General features: G+C 33.9%; 3 protein-coding genes across 3 annotated transcripts; 1 reads left to right on the forward strand and 2 right to left on the reverse strand.

The window, feature by feature from the left end:
- Positions 1–1,503: 1,503 nt before the first annotated feature.
- On the reverse strand, positions 1,504–2,187 carry LOTGIDRAFT_123620 (hypothetical protein; the record flags this gene model as incomplete). Its single annotated transcript, XM_009060720.1, has 1 exon — positions 1,504–2,187. The coding sequence occupies one exon, from the start codon at positions 2,185–2,187 to the stop codon at positions 1,504–1,506; it is 684 nt and encodes a 227-aa protein (XP_009058968.1).
- A 7,185-nt stretch (positions 2,188–9,372) lies between these two features.
- Positions 9,373–9,960, reverse strand: LOTGIDRAFT_164216 (hypothetical protein; the record flags this gene model as incomplete). The annotated part of the gene is made up of 2 exons (XM_009060721.1): positions 9,373–9,389; positions 9,651–9,960. The coding sequence occupies 2 exons, from the start codon at positions 9,958–9,960 to the stop codon at positions 9,373–9,375; spliced, it is 327 nt and encodes a 108-aa protein (XP_009058969.1).
- A 249-nt stretch (positions 9,961–10,209) lies between these two features.
- Positions 10,210–26,671, forward strand: LOTGIDRAFT_233819 (hypothetical protein; the record flags this gene model as incomplete). Its single annotated transcript, XM_009060722.1, has 26 exons — positions 10,210–10,598; positions 11,280–11,450; positions 11,861–11,932; positions 12,040–12,150; positions 12,509–12,603; positions 13,047–13,164; positions 13,340–13,442; positions 13,724–13,880; positions 14,346–14,419; positions 15,229–15,321; positions 15,618–15,715; positions 16,270–16,336; positions 16,914–17,044; positions 17,405–17,486; positions 17,968–18,060; positions 18,668–18,753; positions 20,558–20,660; positions 21,018–21,114; positions 21,573–21,733; positions 22,174–22,323; positions 23,214–23,390; positions 23,890–24,164; positions 24,541–24,642; positions 24,883–25,524; positions 26,055–26,175; positions 26,558–26,671. Exons 1-26 carry the CDS (start codon positions 10,315–10,317, stop codon positions 26,669–26,671), a joined length of 3,777 nt encoding a protein of 1,258 aa, XP_009058970.1. The 5' UTR covers positions 10,210–10,314.
- Positions 26,672–27,214: the final 543 nt, after the last annotated feature.

Here is a 27,214-nt window from a genome sequence, read left to right on the forward strand (position 1 = left end):
AAAGCAACGAATATTGACAGGTATTCCTGTAGTCCTCAGACAAGTAGTTACGGAAGAAAAAAATCAAAATGTTGCATAAAATTGATTGTTGATCAATATACAAAGTTGTGTCTTTATATCAATATTAAATGCCATTCAAGACTTCTATCTTGAAGATATATATAAGATGTATCTTACCAGTCAAAGCTTTAAAGATGTGTTTCCTTATTTTTTAGTGTCAAATTAAGCAAACTATTTGATTAATTGGTGTTTCTAATGAATTATCATGTATTCTTAATCATATCATTATGTTCTTATTGCATATAATTAAGAATCATAAATGTCCATGTATGTGCAGACTGGATAATCAAAAAAAGACTTTTTGACCTTTTTTGATTGGTCATTCATTGGAATTCTGCTGGTAATTCTCTTCTAATTTAGCAAATTATGAATTAATTATGGACATGTGAGACAAACTGGTCTTTTTATATAATTAATACTTTCTATTCATATAAATATTAGTATTTTCATTGTCATAAATGAAAATAAGGGAACCCATCTTTAAAGGACTAAAATTAAATCTCTGCCTATTCTGTATATAAGTAGGAAAGATAATCATAACCAGTCCTGTCACAAGTATATATAAAGAGTTCCAAACCAGTGAATAATACAAGTTTCCGAAGCCAGTCCTCCAATTATTGTAGGGCAACTCAATTTCAAGTTTTAACTTTCACTCTATTGCTTAAACTTAGGACACTTGGGGCCGTATGCAGCGCTCTTACTTTGGCTAAAGTCGAACTTTACAAAGTTAGGATTAAGGCTTTCATTGTCTACATTTGACAGTCAAATTTAAGCATGACTTTCGTATAGATCGACCGGTGCATACCTAAAGTTCGACTTAAGTCTAACTTGAGTCAAAGTTTAGGTAAAGTATGAGCGCTGCATATGACACTAATAGGCTAAAGACTGACTGTACTTTTAGAATCTGACCAAGTTTCTTAAAAATAAACTGACAATAGATATCTGTAGTATTTACTGAATTGTACATTGAGAAATTACTTATGAAAATGACTGACCATAAGATAAAAGGTATTTTTGAGAAACAGGTGGCAGATGACAAAAACTGAGATCAAAGCTTCTAATCAGAAAACTTTTTCTGGCAGCAGTAAATCTAGAATCTGAGTCAGGACTTTTTTTATATCCTTAATGAATTTTTTTATAGGTTTGCTAAATTTTTCATGTGTATTGGGGACATTGAAAGCATCAATTTACATCATTTCAATTATAAGCAATTTATGACATTATCACAACAGCTGCTAGTGATATATAAGAATCCATAAATAGTGATGTCATAAAATGCCTAGTTTTAGGGAAATTGCAAGAACCACAGATGTCTGATTAAAAATTGGAATGATGCAAATCGATGCTTTAAGTGTCCCTGATACTCATAAAAAGTTTAAAAAGCCTTTTTAATCTCTTGTAACATTTGATTTGAAAGAGTTTAGATTTTTGGTATAAGACAAGTTATTGATCAACTTTCTGTAGAAGTTGATCGACCTGCTCTCGGCTAATTTCTTTCTTGTGTGTGCGTACATGAACACGCATGTTATCAGCTCTAGTGCCAGTACGTCCACATATCTTACACATGTATAACTTGGTTGGTTCGTGTATGGTGCGCATGTGTTTCGCCATATCGCCCCGTTTAAAGAAAGCAGACTGACAAATAGGGCAAACATAAGGTTTGACATCAATATGTGATCGACGATGTGCATTGTAGGTTTTTGTCGAATGGAAAGACTTATCACACATGTCACATTCGTAAGAATCAGGTCGTTCTGCTTCGTGCATTTCGACATGTTCCTTCAGACTCTCTTCATCTGTGAACGATGCTTTACATTGAGGACATACGAAGAATTTTCTATGTACAGTTAACAAATGATGTTTGAGGTCCTTCCACTTATCAAATGTTGTGTTACAATGTTGACAGACGCATTTTTCCTCATCTTTATGATGTTCAAGGAGATGATCCTGAAACTTAAAAACATCGTCGAAGCAGGCGGGACAAGACGGGCACGTATACGACCCAGAACTATTTCCATGTTCAGCCTGATAATGGAGCGTTAACTCTTTATTTGACGTGTAACTTCCTCCACACAGGTCACAGATGTACTCTATCTGAAATTCCGGTCCAGATTTGGGAATCTCCATCACTTCATGTTTGATTACAGTTCCGTGATTGACACTTCTCGAGGAACCCTCCATAGCTCGATCCTTCTCCAGCATAAATTTCACCATCTTCGAGGCATCGATTTTACTATCATTGTTAAATTTCTCCACAGCGGTCAAAGTTGGGGCTTTAATTTTCTGAAATTCCGTCTCGCGTTGTCCGTCAGGGGTGTGGAAATTTGTTAAATGATAAAGCAATGCATCGATTGGACGCCCTTCTTGTTTACAATCATCACATTCCTCGGCGAGATCTTTACGATGTTTTTCAAGATGGAGGAGAAGAAATGTCTGATTGTTGATTGGCTCCTTACACAGCGGGCATTCCACTATGTTTTTATGATAGTACAGCATGTCCTTCTGACTAGACCCGATGTTGATTGCCATGATGGGATTCTTTAATGTGACTTTGGCTTTTTTGTTTTGTGGATCGTCACTACTACTAGACGCTGATTCCTCATCCTCATCTCTATCTCTCTTCATACCTGAAATATCAATCGAAGGAGGTTGTCAAGGGTTGAATTTTTCTGCCTGGATAAGCCTAAGCCTAACTGAATTAAAATTACATTACACTTTCGTTTCTTTGTTTTTTCGTTCTCTTTATTAATCATTAAACCACATTCTTTAATTGCATAAAACCACAGACAAAATTGAAACGATACAAATTGAAGCCATTAATGGCCCCAAACACTGAAAATATCTTAAGACTAAACAGCCTTGAGCTCATCAGCAGCAATAAAATTCTGTTTCTTATAAATATTTCTAAATCCTACCTTGATCAGCTTCTTCGACAACCCATTCTGGTTGTACAACCATGACTTCCGTTGCTGGTAACCTTTCATTGGTCGATGAGACAGCTTCATCATCATCCATTGGCTCAATTTTAATATCTGTTGTATCCGTTGACGACACATGACCAGAAGTATTGGGTTCTTTTTTAACTTTATCTAAGGAGAACTCTTCATTGTTACAAACAGTGTAAGAAACGGAAGTATTTTTGTCGTTTGCGGAAACTTTCGGTGAGACAACTGTCACCGTGGTGGTGATTGGTTTCGGTGCAATTCTCTGTAAAGGTTTACATTGAAAAGTCATGATTGGAGTTTTCGTCGTGGAGATTGTGGTTGGATTAGAAATTGGAAGTTTTTCTGTTTTCATAGTAACACGGCAGTTTGTTCCTACGATACAATCGTTAGGGGTGTCTCTCTTACTACCAGACTCTGCCAGTTTCATAAATGCGGTTTTGGGCACTAATTTATGATCTGGTTCTTTAGCCCTTTCAGCAGTTTCTTGAAGTTTGATGTAAAATTTTTCTGTTTTGTTGATAAATAAACTCAAGGTGCCCTCCAAGGTAATACTGTAAACTCTAGGCTGATTGGATGATTCATATATCTCCATGACACCATCTAGAAATGCACGCCTCAAAGCCTTTTCCATCAGACGATTTGTAAAGGTAAACTGAGGCATTTCGTTGATTTCTGAAATGACAAAAATTTGAAATATATTAGATAAGGAATCTACATAAGTATTAATTCAACGGATAGCCTACATCTCAGATTTCTTTTCAACCTACCTATAGGTCCCATGAAGATAATATGATCGAGGAAATCTTAATTTGGACGGAAACTTTTTTTGGATCATTAAAAACTTGAAATCTGCATGTAATAAACATAGTGGTTTTTCTCAGATAACTCAGTGGTGCATGTTTGCCCTCTCAAATATTGTCCAGTTGTATAGTGCCCTCCCTCATATCTTCTATTGCCTTCTATAATATTGGTGGACTTAATATTGCCCTGGTATGTATTACCACTTCAATAATGCCCTCTCTGATATTACCCCGGTAGTATTACCCACTTCAATAATGCCCTCTCTGATATTGCCCTGGTAGTATTACCCACTTCAATAATGCCCTCTCTGATATTGCCCTGATAGTATTACCCACTTCAATAATGCCCTCTGTGATATTACTCTGGTAGTATTACCCACTTCAATAATGCCCTCTGTGATATTACTCTGGTAGTATTACCCACTTCAATAATGCCCTCTCTGATATTGCCCTGTTAGTATTACCCACTTCAATAATGCCCTCTCTGATATTGCCCTGTTAGTATTACCCACTTCAATAATGCCCTCTCTGATATTGCCCTGTTAGTATTACCACTTCAATAATATTGGTGGAGTACTCTCTGATATTGGCCTGGTATGTATTACCCACTTAAAAAACCCTGCAGTACACTTTACCAAGTACCCAATTTCGTATTGACCAGGTGACTTGTCAAATTGGTGCTGTCATATTTTCCATTAGATTTTCAAGATCTGCTATATGGGCATTCCTATTAAAAAGTTGGTGTTTTAAAATTTGTGCTTTTATATTTCTTGAGGTAGATAACTAAATTTCTAAAATTTTATGTAGAAAAATTTGTAATATGAATTCAAAGCGGTCAGAGACTTGTAAAGATAAAACCCAGCTGAAAAAGTCCTCAGTTACAAGCCAGTATGATAATCCCCTCTCTCGGTAGTTAAGTTCAGTATAACGCATGGCCTATATACCCCAGTCATCAGTCAGAGAGTGAGTATAGTCAGCCTATATTCTCTCTCACTCAACATTGTTATACACTGTACTACATCAATAACACACTGTTACTAAAAATAAACCAGACGCCATTAGCGTAGGCAGACAGCCTGAAAATTCACGATTTTAAATCCCTTCTCGTGGCTTGTACGTCTTGATAATTCCCACATCAAAACCACCATTCACTTCATTTATGTCTGTATTATTAAACAAGTCCTAATTAATCCCTCTATCAGTGATTTAAGGCTTCAAATTTTGCCTTGTTTTTACCTTATTATTCACCCTGTTTGAAAGCCTCGGTCGATGGCAGCCAGGCCCGGGAAGAGACCGATATATCTCCAAATGCTAAATACCAACAACTGCCAAGATATACACTCAAAAACTAGCAAAAATATTGTACAAATTACCTGAGAAGATTCCACAGAAAAATATCAAAGCTAAGCACTTTTAATGTTAAAATCCAGGCGAATTCAGGCTCAAATAATAAAGTTTATAATGAATGAAGGAGAAAGCCTCACCACGCGGTAATCAACATGTCGAGATGGCGAGTTACTCCCCCTTGTTCAGCTTCATTGATTTCAGTTTTTAGGCCAAAATTCTGACGGATTTCAAAATCGAAATACAGAGACATTCTCTGCTGATTAAAAACTAAAAACACCTATGTATGAAATAAGCAAATTCCAAAGTTCAATTCTGATCACACCAAAATTACAATTTTTATATCAATTGCCTAACAAATGCAAGTTTTCTCTGTGGCCTTGAAGCAGATATTGTGCCTTTAATAAGAATCAATTGATATTAACCGGTCAATTAACGATATTAAATATATTTAATGTATATTGACTATGTAACGTTCGGTTTGAATACAATGTTATACATTGTTCACATCAAGAGATCTGTTGTAAAGAAATCAAACAACCAAAACCTATTTGATGGTTCACAACCAGGTCTTGCCCCCGTAGCTATGGACATGTTCTCAACCCGGGCCCGTGCTTTCAAGGAATTTCTTTTTAACCCCAATTATTCCCGCACTAATTTTGACTTTGACGGAAAAAATTGGGACTAATAATGAAAATGGATCTCTGATGCCCTCGCTCTTCTACTATGGACAGCCAAATCACTGAGAGATTTGGATTTTATCACTTTAACTGTAGTCCTACCTTATATGACAAAACAAATTAAGCAAGCAAGCAAATTGTTAATTATGCAAAATTTCCTGTAGTCAGAAAACATTTATGCCATAGGCTTGCTTACCAGTGTGCAAGATTGTCCCGAGTGGGCCTAGAAGTTAAGAGATCTATAAAATCTGATCAGCCCAGTTTTAAAAGGAATATGGTAACGGTAGTCCAGCCAGCCCCGTCGTTAGGGTGGGGTCCATGGGAGCATCAATTCATTCCTGGCGACGGGGCTGAGTCTATGTTTATTACCACGTATTCACAGTCCAGTGATATCGGCGGGCTTTCATTTTACTGTGTATATGATGTTCGATGCGTGTTGTGCTAATTTGATCGATTTCAACGCAAGATAAGTTCACAATTAGGCCATTCTACAAGGTGTGGTCAAAGTGCAGACGTTAAAGAGACACCCATATATATACGTATTTGACTAGTGTAACAGGGAGATAGATTAAAAAAAACAAAGTGTCGTTTACATTTCATATAGAAACAGACAAGAACATAATTGACCGACATATATATCACTACGCCAGACAGATTCGGTCGATTTTTAGAGGTTAGACGTATTTCAACTATGCTTTTGAATCATATGTACGTTTGCAAATAGATCACTCAGCCCGTATATGAAGACCACATATTATCAACTATATCGCAAGTCTTCATCCTGTTTCTATGTCTTATTCGCATGAAAGCCATGTCCCCAGATATCGAGAGTGAAAACGGTACTGAGTACAAAATGCTGCAAATAAATCTCTGAATACACAGAAACTGTGTTCGGGGGAGTGGGAAGTTTCTTACTGTATTCGTCACCTCTAGGAAAGTTTCCTGGTGGAGCCGCGGTGGCTCAGTGAATTAGACGCTTGCTCGCCAATATAATACGTTCGGATTTTTCATTCCGGTTTCCCCCTGCCAGTGATGCATGTAAGAGGGGATGCTACGGAAATATAAGAGGGGCTGCCACGGAATAAGCATACCATCTTCACAAACTCCCAAACAACTTGACATCATTTGGCACATTTCTTGTTTAAAGTTGAGAGATATTGTCGACAAGCTTCAAATATTGATCACCCTTGTGCCTATGTATAGTTAGAATATCTTCTTCTCTACGGCAGGCTATTACGAACTGCGTGTTATACCTTGACTGCCAACTTTTTCGAATCACAGATGTTTGCAACACAGCGATTTGACTGAATGAATGTTCCTCCACAGAAAGATTATAAACATTATGGCTTAATCATTTACAGATTTTCGTTTGAGGGATCTGATTGGTTTTGTTCGGTAGATTACATGCCAATCAAATCGCTGCATTTACAAACGTCTGTGATACAAGAAAATTGGCTATTGTAGTCAAGGTATTTGGCAAGACACATTATATATAAATAGCGTGACAAAGTGAAGATGTTACAATGGATACCAATTTAATCTTGATCAATATATCGTCTGCTCTGCACTTAAACATTTTACCCAAGTCTGCAGAGAGGAACACCTGCTGTGATACTATCTATTTATAGTAACATAACCTCCTTTTTTACAGATTATGATTAATTAAATAAGTGACAAATGAACTGTAGTTGATTGATTTTTCTAGTCCCCTCCCTAATCTTTTAATTAGTTTAAACTGTTTCAATTTACTAAGAACAAAAGATGTAAAAAGAAACACTACTGTTCATTAGGCTAATCGATTCAGTTATTGGCCGATTTACCGTATTTTCATGCATTGACATTAACGAATCGGGTTCTTTCTTACCGAATACGAGAATAGAAAAGAAAACAAGGTTTGACTCTACGTTATCTATTGTACCCAAAATTGACCGTGACCATGATCTCGTGGATATTTCTTAAAAATCGGATAGGATATAAAATGTGGTCTGTACTGCGTTCACAAATACGACCAACGGCAAAATATGTGTGCTCATTTTCATACTCTTAATAAGGCAAAGTCCTTCTTAAATAGCACAGTTTTATAATAAAAAAATGGGCAAAATTCGATATACCGACGAACTTGCTCAGACAAGGCCTAGAGAAAATCTCATCCAATCAAATCACTCGTTAGATATACGCTTTGTTCTAGAATGTAAACAAAATGAAAGTAGAGTGTCACGTTTTGATATACATAAGCTTATACCTTTCCTTTTCACACCTCCCAATTGACTTAATTCGGAGTAGACAGCCTCTCTATTATTTCGAAGAGTATCCATCTTCGTTTTTAATTCGAGATCAAGTTTGACCAAACGATTCACTTTACTCCCACAGAATTTACACAGAAAGCCAGAAAAGGGGACACATAATTCTTGGAATACTGCAGAGAACGGCTGACATGTCTCATGTTTTAAATTCCTGTAGTTTTTCACGTCAACTATGCGATTTAAACATAGTGTGCACTTTCTCACACTTTTGACACCCGCCTCCGCCATTTTGTGTTTTGTATTTACATGACCTTCACCCTTCTTCATTTCTTTTCTACGTAAACCGCTGTCTGATTGGTCAGATATAAATAGAACCAATCTCTCTTTCCATACCCACAACATTGAAGTGTAGCGATTTATTTTAGACCCGTATTCGAGATCATCTTCACAATGTCAAGCTACTACGAACACAGAAGTTTGTAAATACAGCGATTGGATTGTACACTATCGAATACAGGCAATCACAATGATTACCGTCTGTTTGTAGAAGAATCTTATCTGTCAAGTCTCTGATTAGCAGAAAGGTGGCTATAGCAGTCAAGGTATAAGACGAAATTCATAATAGCTTGATATTGTGAAGATGAATCAAGATACAATGATACAACCGGGGTTTCTTGTTTCACCTTTTTGCTGGAAAGTCCAGAAATGTTGATTGTAGAAGATAAATGGAGGGAAATGTTTAAAATATGAAACTTACCATCAGAATTTGAAATTGATTCGTGAGGAGGGCTATATGCCACTACCTCGGCTTCAGCCTCATATTTTGATCGTAATTCACTCAACAAATTACTTTTTTCTTCTCGCAACTCATTAAGTTTATGAGTTAAATCGTGATCTATTTTTTGCAGTTTATTTAGTTTTTGAAAGCACAATCTACAGATATATCGAGAACCATTGTCCTTTTCGTTCGGTATGTAGCCTAATATCTGTGTCAATTGGTTAAGTAATCCAAATGTTTTTATGAACAAAGACCGTCGATTTGTCAGAATGAGATCTTCGTGACATAATCGACAAAAAACAGGATCCGAGCTACTTAAGATGGCTGCCATTTTCACCTGATTTTTAAGAAAATAAATTTAAGTCTTTAAATCAAAACAAGTTCACAACACAGAGAGTTTTTCTGTCAAGGGCTCTGATTGGCTGTATTCGCTAGAGTACAATCCACTCAAATTGCTGCACTTACAAACTTCTGTGATATAAGAAGGGTGTCTAATAATGTCAAGGTATTAGGCGGAGTTCATTAAAAAACGTTGATGGCTGAAATCAAAAGAAAAAGAATTAGTCTTCAAGAGATTAGACAGAATAGCAGAAGATTTAAAACTTGCCGAGTTTTGTATGACTTGCAAACAAGAAAAGTGCCTAATGATGTCAAGGTATTGGACGCAGTTCATAATGGCTTGACATTGTGAAGATGTTCTATTCCTGAGTATCAACAACGGATCACTTTTTTACAAGCGGAATGTCGGATGAATACAGACACACAGAAAACAAAACCACATCAAATTTCTATAGGCCTACCTTTCTTCTGTACTTTGCCACAAGAACAATTCGAAATGTGTTTGTCTTTCAGTTTTTTCACCAGATTTTGTCTATCACGTATCAATTTCTCTACCAAATCATTGTTCAATTTCTTGAGTTTACTCAGAGCCCCCCAGCACAAATAACAGGCATATTGTGAGCCATTATCATTTTCCGATGGCATGTAGCCTAAGACCTCACATAATTCTTCCAAAAGCATAAATTCTTGTACAAATAGTTTTCGTCTGCTTTTCACTGTGATGGCCCCGTTACACACACGACAACAATGCGAGGCAGTGGCCGTGGCCATTTTGGATTTGAGAATGAAACAAAGTTACTGATTGGACCGCGAAGATTTCTAATGCGTCCAATCATATTTTCGGGAATAATTTTTTTTGACAATATGCTAAAATCCGGGGAGGGTAGAAATAAAAAGTCACAAATTTTTCCCAATATAAAATATTTGGCCCAGAAGAAATTTTTAAAATTTTTATATATTTCGTTCCGGATTATTCCTAACCTAAATAATCCGTAAATTGTACGCAACGTTTGTTTACATCTCGCGGGAAGAAAATTTGTGTTTGATCATGTTCATAAACTTTACCTTTTCTTGCATGAAAATTTCAAATAAATGATTCCAAAAATGGTAGATAATGGTTAGATCATGAGTCGGAGAGATTTTCGTCGAGTGCCTGACGATCCTAGATTCACTGGAGCCCTGAACAAGGCCGAAAGTCATGTCGAATCTGGATCTGAAAGTCATGTTTCGGCGAAACAAGCCATTCTAAAAGAGCTGAATAAAGATCTATCGTTACGAGCTGAACGAATGAAATTACAAACCCGACATGGAATGACAGTTGAGGAGGTGAATGGTGCAGGAGATGAAACAACTGTCAATCAGCTGGCATCTAAAACTGTCGTTCTACACCCATCAAGAACTGAGTACAGGTAAACCAAGACACCACCCACCCCCTCCCCCTCCCATCCCAGTCAGTGGAGTGGCTTCTTATACATAAAGCTGTGTCGTTATATTTTTATCTGGATCTCAGCAGTTGCTACAGGCTGGATATCGATTACCAAATTGAGATTGATTATAGATGGCAATCTACTGATCAATAATCGATTAATAATAATAAAAAATTCAATTGAGGAACCCTGTAAATACTAAATTAAAAACATGCCAAAATTCTTAATTTCATGGGTAATTTTGCGTCAAGTTTACTCTTTCTTTGATCGGTTATTATAGTTTATTGTGGGTATGTTATGTGCTGAAGGGAACCTATGTGGAAGAGATTACTACTTGTTAACGGGTACAATGGAGAAATTTGACATGTAATCATTTATGAAATTTGATAATTGATAACTGAAATCATAAATTCCTAGCGACGAAAATCTATTATTTTGATCATTTTACCCAACCCAAGTACCTACCTACCTATACTGGTACAGTACTAATATATCCACATTGACTTGACATTTGGCAGAAAAAATTCTAAAATGTGTCTGCCAATTTTATCTGCTTCCCTATTTTCCCACACTATCAAATGGTTTGGTTATTATTTCTTTAAACTTGAAAAACATGTTCTATTTTATGTTGCCAGGTAAGGAATGTTATTTTGTCACTTTTAGAAAAGAGACTGGAGAGATGAAAAATACAACTGTGTCATCTAAAATCCCCACACCAAGCAACCCTAGAGCGAGACGGAGAGACAGAAAGGAAAAATCAAAAATCAATGTCAGAAATTACAGACCAGATTATACTTGGAACCGAGGTGGTCGTGTTAAAGAACTTAGAATAAGGTGATGTTTGTTGTAAATCATTTAGATTTTGTTTTTAAAGAACTTGAATAAGGTGATGTTTGTTGTAAGTCATTTAGGTTTTGTTGTTATCATTTAGATTTATTTTTAAAGAATTTACAATAAGGTGATGTTTGTTGTAAGTCATTTAGATGTTGTTGGAATCTTTGTCTTGATATTCAGATTTTTTGTTGACTATTTAGTAACATGACATGACATGACTTAGGGTACTTCAGTGTCATATGAAAATCTGAGATAGAAGCTGACATTATTTGGGTTCTTAGCTGTCATTTAAACATTCTAAATTGAAATTAGTGAATTTGTTTCTTTTGAAATATATCGAAAAGAGCTGTAAGCTTACTTAAAGTAACTTTTATTCACTCCAATTATTAAATATAATATATTATTTACAGGAATATTGCTAGAAAATATCTATATTTGTGGATCAAGGGTGTATTTGGTAGAGTTTTACCCTCTAAAGCTATGTAAGTATGATTATATAAGATTCTACCATCTGTTGTCAGCAAGCTAAGATGAGACTGTTTATATCCAAACAATTTAATGAATTTAATGAACAATGTTTATATTGTAGATCTCACTATAACAATGTGATAAGACGTAAGATATTTGCCGTGTGGTATGAAGACTGGTGGGTAATCAGACAGGAATGGAGGTTGATGATCAGAGCTGAATGTCATTATAGGTAAGGTTACTAGACACTCTGATCAACCAATCAATAGTCCTCTAGATATTTGCTTTATCAGCTGATAGATACAGTTTGATTTTGGCATTATTCATGTAAATAGTCAATTTTTCCAAAGTATTTTTGGATACAGGTATTGATTCACAGTGTCTTTGCATTTCTCCCCTTCTCTGATTTGTCCCTTCTCTGTTTCACCCCTTTCCCATATTGCCCCTTGCTACTGTGTACAAATGTATATGATGCATTGCCAAATTGTGAATAATGTCGCTTATGTGGAAGTCAGGGGTACTAACATGGAGCACAACAGGTTGGGGACGTATGATTTAGAATATGAAAGATTATTGATGTATTTGACTAGGTATGTTGTATGGGGTCATGTGATCAAGGCGTGGAGGGAATATCTTGCTCGATGTCGAGAGAAAAAGGCAGCCATTTATAAAGCAGAACAACATTGTAAGTACTACTTCTTATACTTCACATCTACCAACTGCTCACTTGCATGTTTGTTTTTAAAGATCACAGACTGGAAATATCACATCTACTAACAGCTCCTGTGTAACGAGATCGCGCGCATGTTTGTCGTTAAAGATCACAGACTGGAAATATCACATCTACTAACAGCTCCTGTGTAACGAGATCGCTTGCATGTTTGTCGTTAAAGATCACAGACTGGAAATTTCACATCTACTAACAGCTCCTGTGTAACGAGATCGCTTGCATGTTTGTTTTTAAAGATCACTGACTGGAAATATCAAAAAAATTGTTTGAAATATATCGTATTGTTTTGAAAATGTAACACTAGTAACTAAATGAAAGTATAAGCGTAAAAATGTGTTTGATTTTTTTTCTTTTTAAAAGGACATTATTTTTTAATTATTTCATTTTTTGTTTTAAAGATAAAAGGGTGTTGATGAGTAAAATGGTGGAAGCGTGGAAGAATTATAAAAAACAACAGAAACAGTCGAATGTCAGGGGTCAGACAGCCTTGACCTTCAGACAAAATCAACTGCTCAGGTAAAGTATAAACTTTGTACTCTTATGTTATATTGAAATATTAATTAGCTTGTAGTTCATTCAGATGGGAAAATTGGAATGATGTAAATAATGGCTTAAAATCGATTAAAAAGGAAAAAGAAAGATCTTTATAACCCCTTTTAGTTTCAATTTTTTGTATGTTTTGAAATTTCAGATCTACCTGGAATAAATGGAAGGAAGAAATGACTAATGTTGAACATTATCGTGAGATGGATGGTATCGCTTTACAATTCTGGGCATACAGACTTCAGGCTGAGGTAGGCATTGTTGTGATTTCACTCAGAACTGATGTAAGTTGATACAGATGATTTGGGAAAGATCATGACACTAAGGGTGAGACCAACTTGTGAAAGTATATAGTCTATGACATTGTAAGTAGCATATTTATGCTACCAGGTACATGTTTACAAGTCCACAGATAAATCTATATTCTTATTGGCTAAATTTGAGAATTGTTATGATATTTCTAAGAGGTAGTAAACCTTTTCGTCAGATAGAATTGATTCAAGATTTGTAAATATGAAATGTTTTGTTTCAGCACTGGTTTCTGTGGGTTGAAAGATATAACGATAGAATACAACAAAGAGAGAAGATAAAGATGGCAGAGCAGTACTATAACAGATGTTTACTGAAGACAACTCTATCTCATTGGCTAGTGTACCATCAACAACGTAAAGTTAAAATACACACCAAAGGTATATGTCTTATTAGGCATTTTTATAATTATTTTGGGGTGGGGCTTGAAGGATTAATTGGTTGGAACCAAGATAAGTGACCCCTATAAATATTGAAAACAATGTCTGATGGACCCACTAGAATTGATATGAAGGTAAATTGCATTGGGTCTATTCTGTGTCAGTAGAGGGCAATGTTCAATTGTTGATGGTTTAGCTCCATTTAGAAAATGTGAAGAAAATATCATAATATAAGAAAATATTTCTGAATATTGCAGTTAAATTGCACATGAATATTTTACACAGTAAAACCAAAACTCTTTATTATTATTTTGTGCTTGATAAAGATTTCTGTATGTGAATTGAAACATTACTAGAATTAAAGAAAGGAGCAGTATATCTATAATAGTGTTTATATTTATTAAATGTTAAAAGTTTGTCTAAATTCCAACTGATTATAATTAATATTTCAACGTATTTTTGTAGAATATGGTAAGAAGTTGTATGAAATCTCAGTAAAATTACGCTGTATAAAATATTGGAAAGAAAGATTACGGCAGGTCTATAATCATCGTAATATACAGGAGACAATACATCACCTTGGTTACCAGTTTCAACTTAGAAAATATCTCGAAAGATGGAAACTTTGTATCCTTTTCTTATTTTAAAGTGGCAATGAGGCTTTCAATTTGACTATTCGTACGGACAGATGTATTGAAAAAATTGAAAGAAATACAATAATCTGATTGGCTAATGAAATGTAATTTAAATTCACTTTTAGTGATTGACCAATCAGATAACTTGAATACTAAATCTTCTTTGGTTTGGATTTTGTATAACAGTTTGTGTGTCAGCAATTGAGAGTTTGACCTGAAATTTCTATTGAAAGAAAAAAATGATAATTTAAGTAAAATTCTTTAACCACAAGAAGTTATTGAGAATAAACAAAGAGAAAGAGAGAAAATACAGACAGCAGATCAGTTTTATAGAAAACATTTATTGGTAAGAAAACAATATCCCTTTTCATAACAGGATTGTCTATAAAGTTTCAATGCTAAGACCAATATATATATATTTTTTTTGTAAAAAATATTCTATTCACAAACATATTCAAAGATATACACTATGAAAAGGATTGGGAAATAGGCTTCATCTATATTACCCTCTCTGACAAATCAATTATTAATGTAACTATAAAAAAAAAATGAAAAGATTACAACTCAATTAGAGTACAATTCAATATGTTCATCATATACAACTTGCTTCACACGCAATTTCTAATGTTTAGAATATTTTATTTAAAATAGAAAGTTTTGTGAAAAGAACTGATATATATTTTATTTTTTTTAACACTGTTTTGTATATTCAGTCCTATGGGTTAAATGCATTTCGTTTAAATTCTGTACAAGTTAGAATTCAAAGAATGAGAAAAACCATGGCAACACAGTTACATCATAGACAGGTAAAAGAAATTTTTGCTCTTTGGTTTTTTACTGTAGATATATAAAATGATTTTGTATTTCTTGAATAGATATCTAAACCACATAAAAAATAACAGGATAGGACGAAATAAAAAGTGGCGAAATGGAAAAGGAAGGAATTGGTAAGGGTTGAAATAGGAAGGGGCAACATGACAAGGGATGAAATGGGGTATAGATTGGGGTTGAATTGTTTAGGGGCGCTATGATAATAAACTTGATGATTTTAAAATGAAAAGGTGAGATGTCATGGTAATGATGTTTTTATTTTGTATTTTAGGTATTACGTCAGTACTGGAATGTTTGGTTAAAACGTTGTGAAGGGAATGAAGAACTAGAGTTACTTCCCTTAACAGCTAAAGCTAGAAAACATCACAGGTAATACTTTAACTATAGTTTTAGTTTTTATAATAGTTTACAAGAGGGATAACTGGACACAATTATATGGATAACAATTGCTTAATCAAGACGAAAGCATCATCGTTGAAACATCACAAGTTATTTATTAAAGTAATTGTTATCTATATAATTGTGTCCAGTTATTCATAGCCCCGTTACTAAATGCCACTCAAGTTCAAGGAGGAGACTTTCAGTGATATTTCATTTCGAGAACGGACTGTAGATCAGTCAGTAAGAGTGTTGAAATCTTCATGTTGTTTGCTCAGTTACAACAATATTCAAGGGATCTAATCCTGGTCAGCTTGTGAAAGTCTGGTCATCTTACCTCATTGTTCTAGTCTACCCAGCTAATAATGGGTACAATGATACATGGATGAATCCATGCCAAGAACCAGCTGTTAAAAGGATCCTTGTGAGGCTCTTTCCACATAAACGGCAAATCTTAATCGTGAGAATTAAACAAAACATGTGCCATTAAACCCAACAAGTGTCTGCTATGTACCTCATGAATATTCCTGTTTAATATTTTCCAGAAATGTGATATTGATGAAATGTCTGAAATCGTTGAAAGTTTATAAAGAATGGAGAGCTCATAGAAAGGTAAGATAAAAGACAAGTGAATTGGTTGAATGAGTATTATAAACATTGTGTATCTGACAAAAACAAACTTATACTACATAAGATGTAACTTGCTGCTGCCCTGACAAAATTTCCTTCATTGCACACTGCATGCAATGAATGAAAAAAACCCACTTTGGAGCTTAAAATTCACAAATTTACGCACATTGGAAAAATTCTTCTGATTTTTCAAGGCAAATCTCCAGAATTTTCAAGGCAAATCTCCAGATTTTTCAAGGCAAATCTCCAGAATTTTCAAGGCAAATCTTCAGATTTTTCAAGGCAAATCTCCAGATTTATTTCCTGACCTGTACACCAGTATGCCAATTCCACTTCATTTTATGCCACAATTTATGTTTTAGTAAGATGAAATTTGAAAGTTGAACATCATACAACCTACTATTCTGGTTGAAATATTTGTTCTAAAAACCAGATGACAGATTATGAGTTTGAAAAGCAACACATGTGACTGAAATAGAACTCTAATAGATATTAATGAAAATACTAAGACAGCTATTTCTTTTAATACCTACCCTGATATTCATTCTTATGTTTTCAGGAACAACATCTTAAAGCTGATACTCATCATTATTTACATCAGATGCCCAAATATTTATTTGCCTTTAAAGTTTTCCTTCAAATTTCTAAAAATCAGAAAGAAAACAAGGAGAAGTCTGTCCAGTTTTATAGGTAAGGCAGAGAACAACGTCCTGATGAGGGTTTTATATCTGAAATACTAGCTGCCATGCCATGCTTGAGATGAGCCTGAATTAAAAATCTTTCCACTGTATAATATTCTCCATACCATGCCCCTCCCCCACCCCCTCAAGCTGTGAAATGTCTTATGAAATGAAAATTAAGCTCCCTAGATGCTCTGGCAATTTAGGCCTCTCCTAAGACAGACACCCCACAGGCATTTTCAAGATACACCCCTGCTTAGCTATATTGTAGTTCTTTTTTTCTCATTTCATGTAAACATGATAGTAGTTACAGAAATAATCAACTGTTGCTTTAAATCAAATGTTATTAAACTATTCCATTATATTACAGAGAGAGTACCTTGTCTCGATATTTTTATTACTGGGTAGAGACAGCTGACCAGTGTCGTGAAAACCGGCTGGCAGAAAGAATGGTAAGTATTCCATTATCTTATAAATACAGACAGGATGTGTATTATTTATCACATCAGCGATTTTTCCAGATTTGATAAGGGTAAAGGGTTGTACATTATATTTACAATAATACAGTTATTGATTAACTCTCATATCTTTGGTAGTAGATAGTGATAAAAGTTTTAAACAACCTTTGACTGAATATGGAGTTAAAGGAAGGACCCACTAAAGCCCTTTACAATCATATTCCATATAAACAGTGGAGGCTTAAAGTGTTTGAATCATGGCTTGATTGTGTCATTTTTATACACTTGTATGAAGTAGAGGACAAATTCATAACTTGTATAAATAATCCAAGTATTACAATCTGAACTGTAAAACAAGACCTGAAATCTGTTGACATATTGGTAGCAGCTAATGAACTTTTAATATGAGGATGTATATCAATTATAAGTGAGTATTTCATAATGAAAATTGGTATCAAATAATTTACGATTTTAGGCGTTTCTGCATTATGAAGATTGTTTACGATACAGATTCTTTCTGTCATGGAAACAGAGAACTGAAGATGTTTTAACAGAGCAAGTTAAAGAGGTTTGTCCACTTAGAAAATTAATTATTTATTATTAAAAAAGTAATAAGATGTGGAAAACGAATGTGTTTTCAGCAGAACAAAGGTTTGCACAAAAAGCATTCAAATTCCTTATTCTTTAAAGTGGTATTCCGCTTTTTTGTAAAAAAATTTCATTATCATAAACGTCTTAAATTATGCCTGAAAATATTTCTCAAGTATGCTATTTATATCAATGTATCTATTTGATCAAACTGAATTTGTTTTAAGGATTAAATTAAAAACGGAGTGAACTAATTGTTAATTAAGCAGTTTGGACTAGTTTCGGTGATTGGCTCGATAATGGCTCGTTATATTTAGTTGAAATCTTTAGAAAACGTAGGAGACATATTTCTCTACAATAAAGGTGTTTATTTTACTCAAATCTGTATACTAGTTTTCGAACAGCTTCAAAAAAGCATAACGAACTTAAAACCTAACGTAATATTTTTAAATAGTTTTTTCGTTTACAAATTAACAGCTGGATTTTTTTTAGTTAAAATTTTCAGAAACGTTGAAAGGCGCAGTTCTCTAGATTTTGGTGTATAGTTTTCACAAATGTACATGATAAAATTATTTTATTGTATTTAGGAACAAGCAACTGAACATTACAACTGGAAACATGGTGAGAAACATTTTACAGCCTGGAGAAATCATATAGTAGAGATTAAAAACAGGTTGGTGCAGGTTTTATTTATGAGCATATTATTTTATTGAATTTAAGAGGTAAATGATAAATGTTGAATTCTCTAGTGCTATAATTCTACTATATACAAAATATTTTCACTAATAATGGTAGAAAAGTTGGATTAAAACATTTTTTTTTATTGATATTTCTAGTGAAAGAAATGAAGTACTAGCAGTCCAGTTCGATATAAAACTTTATTAAAACAGAAATTCCAACAATGGCAACAGGTAAACATCATTTCTGAACATGTACCAATTTGATATTATAAACTTTCTCACTGATTTCTTGTCTCTTATAATCATCTTAAACATGTTAAAGAAAATAGCTAAGACAACGAATTTTGTACATTGTAGCCTTATTATAATTCAATCTCCAATTCAACAAGTTTTTTGTTTTTCTAAATAAACTATTTTTAAGTTTGTGATGCCTCTCTAACAGAAGTGCAGAGTTGCAGAACAACATCAAGTGTATCTGAAGGTTGAGCTTTCCCTGTAATGTTAGTGACTGGTAACATAAGATATATTAAGTGGAGTTCAAATTCATTGTCATATTTACTGATTCACTTTAAAATAAATTATTTCAGTATTGTGCCATCAAGAAAAAAGAAAAGATATTGATGAACAAAGCCATAAGATATCACAACCATAAACTATATAGAACTATCTTATCATCCTTTATACAATATATATACAACACTAGACAGATAAATACTGTCATTACTACAAAATATCATCTTAAATCATACCAGTTAAAACAGTAAGTATTGACTCTAGTCTGTATTATAGAATATATAGAACTATCTTATCATCCTTTATACAATATATATATAACACTAGACAGATAAATACTGTCATTACTACAAAATATCATCTTAAATCATACCAGTTAAAACAGTAAGTATTGACTCTAGTCTGTATTATAGAATATATAGAACTATCTTATCATCCTTTATACAATATATATACAACACTAGACAGATAAATACTGTCATTACTACAAAATATCATCTTAAATCATACCAGTTAAAACAGTAAGTATTGACTCTAGCCTGTATTATAGAATATATAGAACTATCTTATCATCCTTTATACAATATATATACAACACTAGACAGATAAATACTGTCATTACTACAAAATATCATCTTAAATCATACCAGTTAATACAGTAAGTATTGACTCTAGCCTGTATTATAGAATATATAGAACTATCTTATCATCCTTTAAACAATATATATATAACACTAGACAGATAAATACTGTCATTACTACAAAATATCATCTTAAATCATACCAGTTAAAACAGTAAGTATTGACTCTAGCCTGTATTATAGAATATATAGAACTATCTTATCCTTTATACAATATATATATAACACTAGACAGATAAATACTGTCATTACAACAAAATATCATCTTAAATCATACCAGTTAAAACAGTAAGTATTGACTCTAGCCTGTATTATAGAATATATAGAACTATCTTATCCTTTATACAATATATATATAACACTAGACAGATAAATACTGTCATTACAACAAAATATCATCTTAAATCATACCAGTTAAAACAGTAAGTATTGACTCTAGCCTGTATTATAGAATATATAGAACTATCTTATCATCCTTTATACAATATATATATAACACTAGACAGATAAATACTGTCATTACTACAAAATATCATCTTAAATCATACCAGTTAAAACAGTAAGTATTGACTCTAGTCTGTATTATAGAATATATAGAACTATTTTATAGTAAGTATTGACTCTGTGTGTGTTGTTATTTTAGGCGTATTTTGAGACAATGGTATGAAAATGTAAAAGAAATAAAAGAAGAGAGAAGAAAAGAAGAAGCTGCTGGAATCCACCATAATCTTCATCTTGTACAGCAAGTAGGTTCATTAATTACCTTTTCCTGAAAATACTTCAGACCCTTCATTTTGTTATGGTTATACACTATACACTATGACAGATCAAAGGTTTTGAGCAAATCTCTCTCTCCTGTTTGTGACTGTATTTTGGCATTAATTGGTTTCTGCAAGGCAATTTTGGAATGATTTATAATAAATATAGACACTTATAGAGATTGGTCATCATATCAAGGATAATGGATTGTCCAATTTGTATTACTCTACGCGCTAACACCTTCTATTGAGGGAAAAGTTGTAGATAACCCTGTAAGAAAGTACCCCTCTTGTTCTTTATAAGGCATTATTTTAACTACACTTATATTTTTTTATATTATGAAGGTGTTTACAACTTGGCATAGATATGCTGTTATACATGCTTATAAAAAATCTGAATCACTGAAACTTGAAGAGGAGGCTAGGCAACATTTAAATAAAGGTAGCATATATTGATATTAATCATTGATTCAAATTGTAGGCTTTGATTTGATTTACCAGTTGTGGCTGACTTGGGCTCTATACATTTGATTAACTATAACTACCAGTAAAGTTTGTCTATCACTCTAGACAGAGGCTCATAAAATTAAGACACTTGCTTGCTGAATTTGAAGTCAAGCATTTGAGCACATTTACTATTTTTATTAGGTTATTTTCCCTTACAGTGATGCAAATTGGAGGGCCTGACATAGTTTCTAGTTGTTTGGATGGCAAAATAAACCAAGGCTCTGTGTTACAGGCTGTGCTTGTTAAAGATTTCTCGACAGTTGGAAATTGAAAAGAGTAGGCGAAAATAGCTGTTGTCAAAACAGTTTCTTCCTTACACAATACATAACATCTTCATAAGTCCAATCTAGAGCAGTAAAATAGGATGTAAAACTCCATCTCGTTCTATTACAGTAAGAATAAGAGAGTATTATAAGAAATGGTGTTGTAAGAAAGAAGAGAGTATCCTGATTAGATTACGAATGGAACAGGCTCGACAACATCACAATAATAAACTGTACAGTACCGTATTATTTACTTGGAAACACTTTACTCAACTTGCTCATAGAAAAACTGTAAGTCATTCGTTCTCGTTAGGAACTTTAGCATTGGATATCTTTCAAATAAAGCTTTACTCAAAACCTTTCATATTCTTTGCCAATCTTATGCATTGGCATATTAGTTGACAGTCTAATTAAAACTAGACCTAACTTCAGTCCGTTTTTTATTAGTTTTAATTTTTAATATAGCCACTTCAGTTTAGAGTGTTCTCTTAAATGTTTGCCACAATAGCTTTTTGACCTAACCTGATGACCTCTGCTTTAACCAATCAAATTTCTGCCCTCACCAGCACTGGGATTTTGAGAGAGTGGAGGAATTTGATTGGTTAAAGCAGAGGTCATCAGGTTGGGTCAAAAGGAATGATGCAAATTGATGCAATCAGTGTCCTGATATACATAAAAAAATATTTAAAACCTCTTAACAATCACTTCAACAGATTTATATTGAATTCCAGCTGCTGTCAAGACAAGCTGAATGGTTCTATAAAGTTAGACTAACAGCTAAATATTATTTATTATGGAAGGAATATTTTAATCAGGCAGAACAATCTCAGGAAAAAACTCATCTTGCTTTATGGCATTGGAGTCTTAATCTACAGAAGAAGGTAAGTCTTGCCTAAAGGGACAGGTTCGCTCTTTTACCTATTGTACCTTAGTCTCAGCTGATCAGTAATAGTGTTCACAGATCACATTTTGAGCCTTCAAATCCATGTGCATCCATTATTATCCGCATTTGAATGTTAAAAAGATGACTTGTCTTTTCTTGATACACTGCCTTATGTAGAACAGACATCTATAGAAATAGATAGTGAAATTCTAGTCCTTCTGAAGACTCTTTGTATATTCAGGAGCCGCATCAACCCTGTGGAAAATGATGAAAATAATAAACTAGAGCTATAAATATACTTGATCTGATAAAATCTCTCCGAAAGGACTGGAAGTAGACATCCAACAGTGAATATAAATATATTGATGTATATCTTGAAAAAATGCCAATTTTGCATCTGGTTAAAATGAGGATAACAAGTATATTTAGATTCTGACAAAATTTATGCTCTAGGCTAGTCACGTGTTAGACCATCAGGGATCAAAGATGAAAATATTATTGGATAGTTCAGGTCAAGGTCACTAAATGTGAAAGATCACAACAAATTTAAGCCTACAAAGTTCCACTAAATTAAAACCTAAAGCAAAATTGAAATTCAGCTTCCAAATCAGTTTTCAAGTCCGAGATTTATCAATTATGTTATTAAAATCGGATATAGGAACAAAAGTTTCGCTCACTCTTGGTCACCAAAAACATCAGTTCGGATAATATTATTTGGATAAAAAAATTTCTTTCTAAGGCTAATTTTCCAATTTTTGCACCTGTCTTCATACAAGACTATATAGAACTAGCAGAAATCCATGAAAATCCAATGAATTTTTTGTGCTATATCTATTTGATTTAATTGATGCATATTATTTTTCATACATTTTTTTTTGGGTTACCTAGGTGATAGATGGATGGCTACAATACATAGAGGATAGAAAACGTAAACGAGAAAGAATATCAGTTGCTATGGAAACAAGACGTCATAGATTATTACAAAATGGCGTGTCTCAATGGCTGTCGGTGTCTGATGATTTGTCGAAAATGAGGTCACAGTTTGCAGCCCAGCAACAAGCTAAGGTATATATTCAAGACTTTTGCTCCTTTAAGTTTGCAATGTCTGGAATCTGGAGATTCTCCTTTATTAGAGCAAGACTACAGCTAAATTCAATTGCCTCACCTTTGAAAAGACAACCAAGCCATAGTTGTGATTCTTGATCCTTTCACTTTTCGTGATTAGTGAGCCAATCGCAAATATAGTACTGCAAAATTGGTACCAGGGCTGTTGGTTTTGCTCTATATGTCGGACATGACTGACGGGAAGCTCAAATGACTGACAGTCAATATCCTGTATCGGACATCATGTATAGATTAGCCAATTTGGTACACCTCTCCAATTACTGAAAACATACTACTGTAATTATGTTTGAAAAATCATCCATCCATTTGCAATTAAATGATAACAAAAGAATATTGGAGATACTGATTGACAATATCTTTGAGTTTTCAATCAAATATTCAGTTGAGTGTATCCTGTAAGCTTTACTATATCTTGAATGGTCTCTTATTCATTTTGCAGTCTGCTTATGAAAGATTTCAACTCCTTCAGAAGTATGCCCTTCACTGGAAACATACAACAGCTTCTAATGTTGCTCGCCGTGGTGGACCACGTCCATTGGTTCCTCAGTCTAAATCATCCAATCAGCATACAGTGATGAAGTCACATGATCCACAAAGACCAATCATTGGACAGAAAATGTCAAGTCTTCCTGATTTACCAATACCAGCATTGAATAAGACTTCTATTTCATCTCCGTTACGATTAGAACAACGTAATACAACTGAACACATAGAGTAAGCTCTTTATTTGAGGCATTTATGGTTACTTTCATCTTACTTGTTGTAGAGCGCTCAGTGAGTTAGATACTTGTTCTCTAACCTGAAGGTCCTGTGTCCCTAGCTCCTGGTTTCCCTCTGTCAGTAATACAGGTATATGGTACCGACATGGAAAAAGCGTCTTTCAAATTGTACAATAAACTGAGGTCCTATGTTTGACAAGCTGTTGAAGATCACATAACAGTTGGATAGTTAAACTAATGCCCCATCCTTGCAAACATTTCACCCATTGCCCACTGCATGGGGTTGCCTGTCAATTCATGTAATTTTTTATTTGTTATATGTCAGCTATAAATCCCTATCAATATAACCTTAATTTATTTTATTATTTTAGAGATCCAATACTAACAGCTATAGAAAGACGTAAACCTCGACGACCTTCATTTCTGGTGGAATCTCTAAACAGAGCAGGTCTCTTCCTCACACAATCAGATAGGTAAGGTAGAATTTGTAAAGAGATAAAGTTCTCTAAATATTTGCCTTACCCACCACCAACAGTTTTATTTCATGCCTATCTCCTTTATTCCATTAGTGTGCATATATATTCATTTGTAAGAAAATTAATTTGATGTTACATTGGGAGTTGTTTTCCTTACCCTCACCCCCTTCCTACACCCTAACACCATATTTTTTAGGTGGGTAAGTTTTTTGTATTTTGTATTTTGTTTTCTTCAAGCCCACAAGAAGAAAAGGAACGAAATGGAATCAGATCTTCTGCTACGCAGCCTCAATCAGATGTTATTGATTACCCAAACAGCGCTCCACAAACTCATGGAGAAACACCACCTAGTGAACCACATCAACCTCAAAAACCAAGACATTTAGAGTTCTCTCCCCCTGATAATCATTCCATTTCCCGTAATTCAATTCAAGATGGCCACCATGATGCAGACCTATCTTCAAATACCCAGAAATCATCGGCAAATCAACGCATTTTACATTCCTCGCCTCTATCTGGACGTCAAACTCTCCGCCAATCAACTCTTGCCATTTCTACGCTGTCGGGTGATCAAGACATTCCAAAAATAAATTTTGAATCCACAAAGGAGTTGAACGAGGTTACATTATTGAAGCCTGAAGATTTTATGAAGAGTCAACATTCATTTAAAGTGTTTGATTCTCAAGACCATGATGTGACCATTACAAATGATGTGTTGTTGAATTCTGAGCGAAATCTAGGATCAGAGCGACACCAAAATCTGGAACCAAAAGCAAATTCTGTGCCAAAGGCTGTACCAAAAGATATGTCCTACCAAGAAGAGCTAGTTTTTATCAGAAATGTTTTGAAAAAATTTGATGCAGACAAGAAAAGACTAAAGTAAGTTTAGAATTGATAAACAGATTCAAATAATTCAACTGAAAAAATCGAAAGTGAAAAAGACTGCTTTTTCACCTTCGAACTTTCACCTTCGAACTATGACCTGACTATCACAATCTGTTTGAGTATTTCTAGAATTGCAGGAATCACAGACATTTGGAACAGACTACCCTTGATATGTTAAGTGCATGTATAGATTCTGTAAATATTGTCCTGTAAAGATTGCCATTTTAGAACGAGATTTTTGATTAACGGATTTGGACCAATTTCTATTGCATATACTAAATATTTAATCTGTCCTATGTTAGGGAGAAAGGGGTTTTTACCAGGCATGCACATTTAAAAAGGACCATTAAAACAAATACCTTTTTTTTTGTCAAAATATTTGACTTTCATTTAAACTTGGATTATAAATGATGAACTAATGTTTATAAGGATTATTTGAATATTATGTTATTTTAATGTCAGAATCTTCTGAGTGCTCAATCATTCATTAATAAACTTATGTCATTGTTTTATGTAAATTTCAGAATATTACAGAAACAAGGTAAACATCTATCTAGCTGGATACAAGATGAGTCAAGATGTATGATTGATGATGATGGAGATGATGAAATAAATATTGAACAAGTACAGCAAGAACTTCAGGAGGTAGGATACTACTGGAAACTGAACACAATATTGATTATAGGGACTTTGATTTGAGTCTTGAATATAGTAAATAGTCTTCAGAAGTACTAGAAATGTGCGAAAATCACATAATACCTTTGAAAATATCTCAAACTAGGAATTTTACTTACTATTTCTATATGTCCTTTCTACATATGGCAGAGTAGAAAAGATGAGTCATATATTCAACTTACAAACACAGATAATTCTGGACACACATGAATTTTAAGGCTCAAATTTCGCCAGTGAGCTGAGGACTGATTGGCTTAGCTAAACTATTCCCGTTTATGTAGGCTCTATACATTTCTTAAGTTTTGTTTAATGTTCGCGAGGTTGTTAACCCTAAAAACTTGATTAATTACAGGTGATAAAGGAAGCAGAAGAATTAAAGATGAAAGTGAATGAAGATAAAATAAATTGTCAAAGATTGGTGGAACGATCAAAAATATTACTTCAACTTATGAATAATACAGTCTAGTGTCCTAGTTCCCTATCTTGTAGAGTCTTCTTACCCTGCAGACTAGACATTATCAACCTGGTTGTAATTACCCCTAACAGGGTAATTTTGAAATTTTGGTGAGGTCATGAGACTCTGTTTAGTCAAGAATAGAAATTTAGGAGAAACCAGTTAATATTGACAAGCAACTAGTCACTATTCAACAGAAGGTACTGGTACAGGGATAAAGTTGTGTTTAAAGAATGTTTTCATGTATGGTATAAGTCTCTGTATTAAGTTACACTGCTATATTCTCTGATTGCAGGTAAAAACCTTAAAAAGTCATGAAATGGTCAGGGTTTATAGGGGCAATTCGTTTATTAGGGGGTAATGCATGTCGATTAAGGATTCTGAAAGGGATAATAGAAAGAAGAAGGTTGAAAACCCTTGCCCTATGCCTTGATATGCTATCTTATAAGACTGATAGGGCTCAGTGAAATGGTGTAATTTATTCTTTTATAATATTCACATGACAAAGTAAAGGTTAGCCATTTCCCATGTAATAAAACTGTTTAATTATAAGTA

The sequence above is a fragment of the Lottia gigantea genome, assembly GCF_000327385.1.
Source record: "Lottia gigantea unplaced genomic scaffold LOTGIsca_44, whole genome shotgun sequence".
Taxonomy (NCBI): Eukaryota; Metazoa; Mollusca; class Gastropoda; family Lottiidae; genus Lottia; species Lottia gigantea.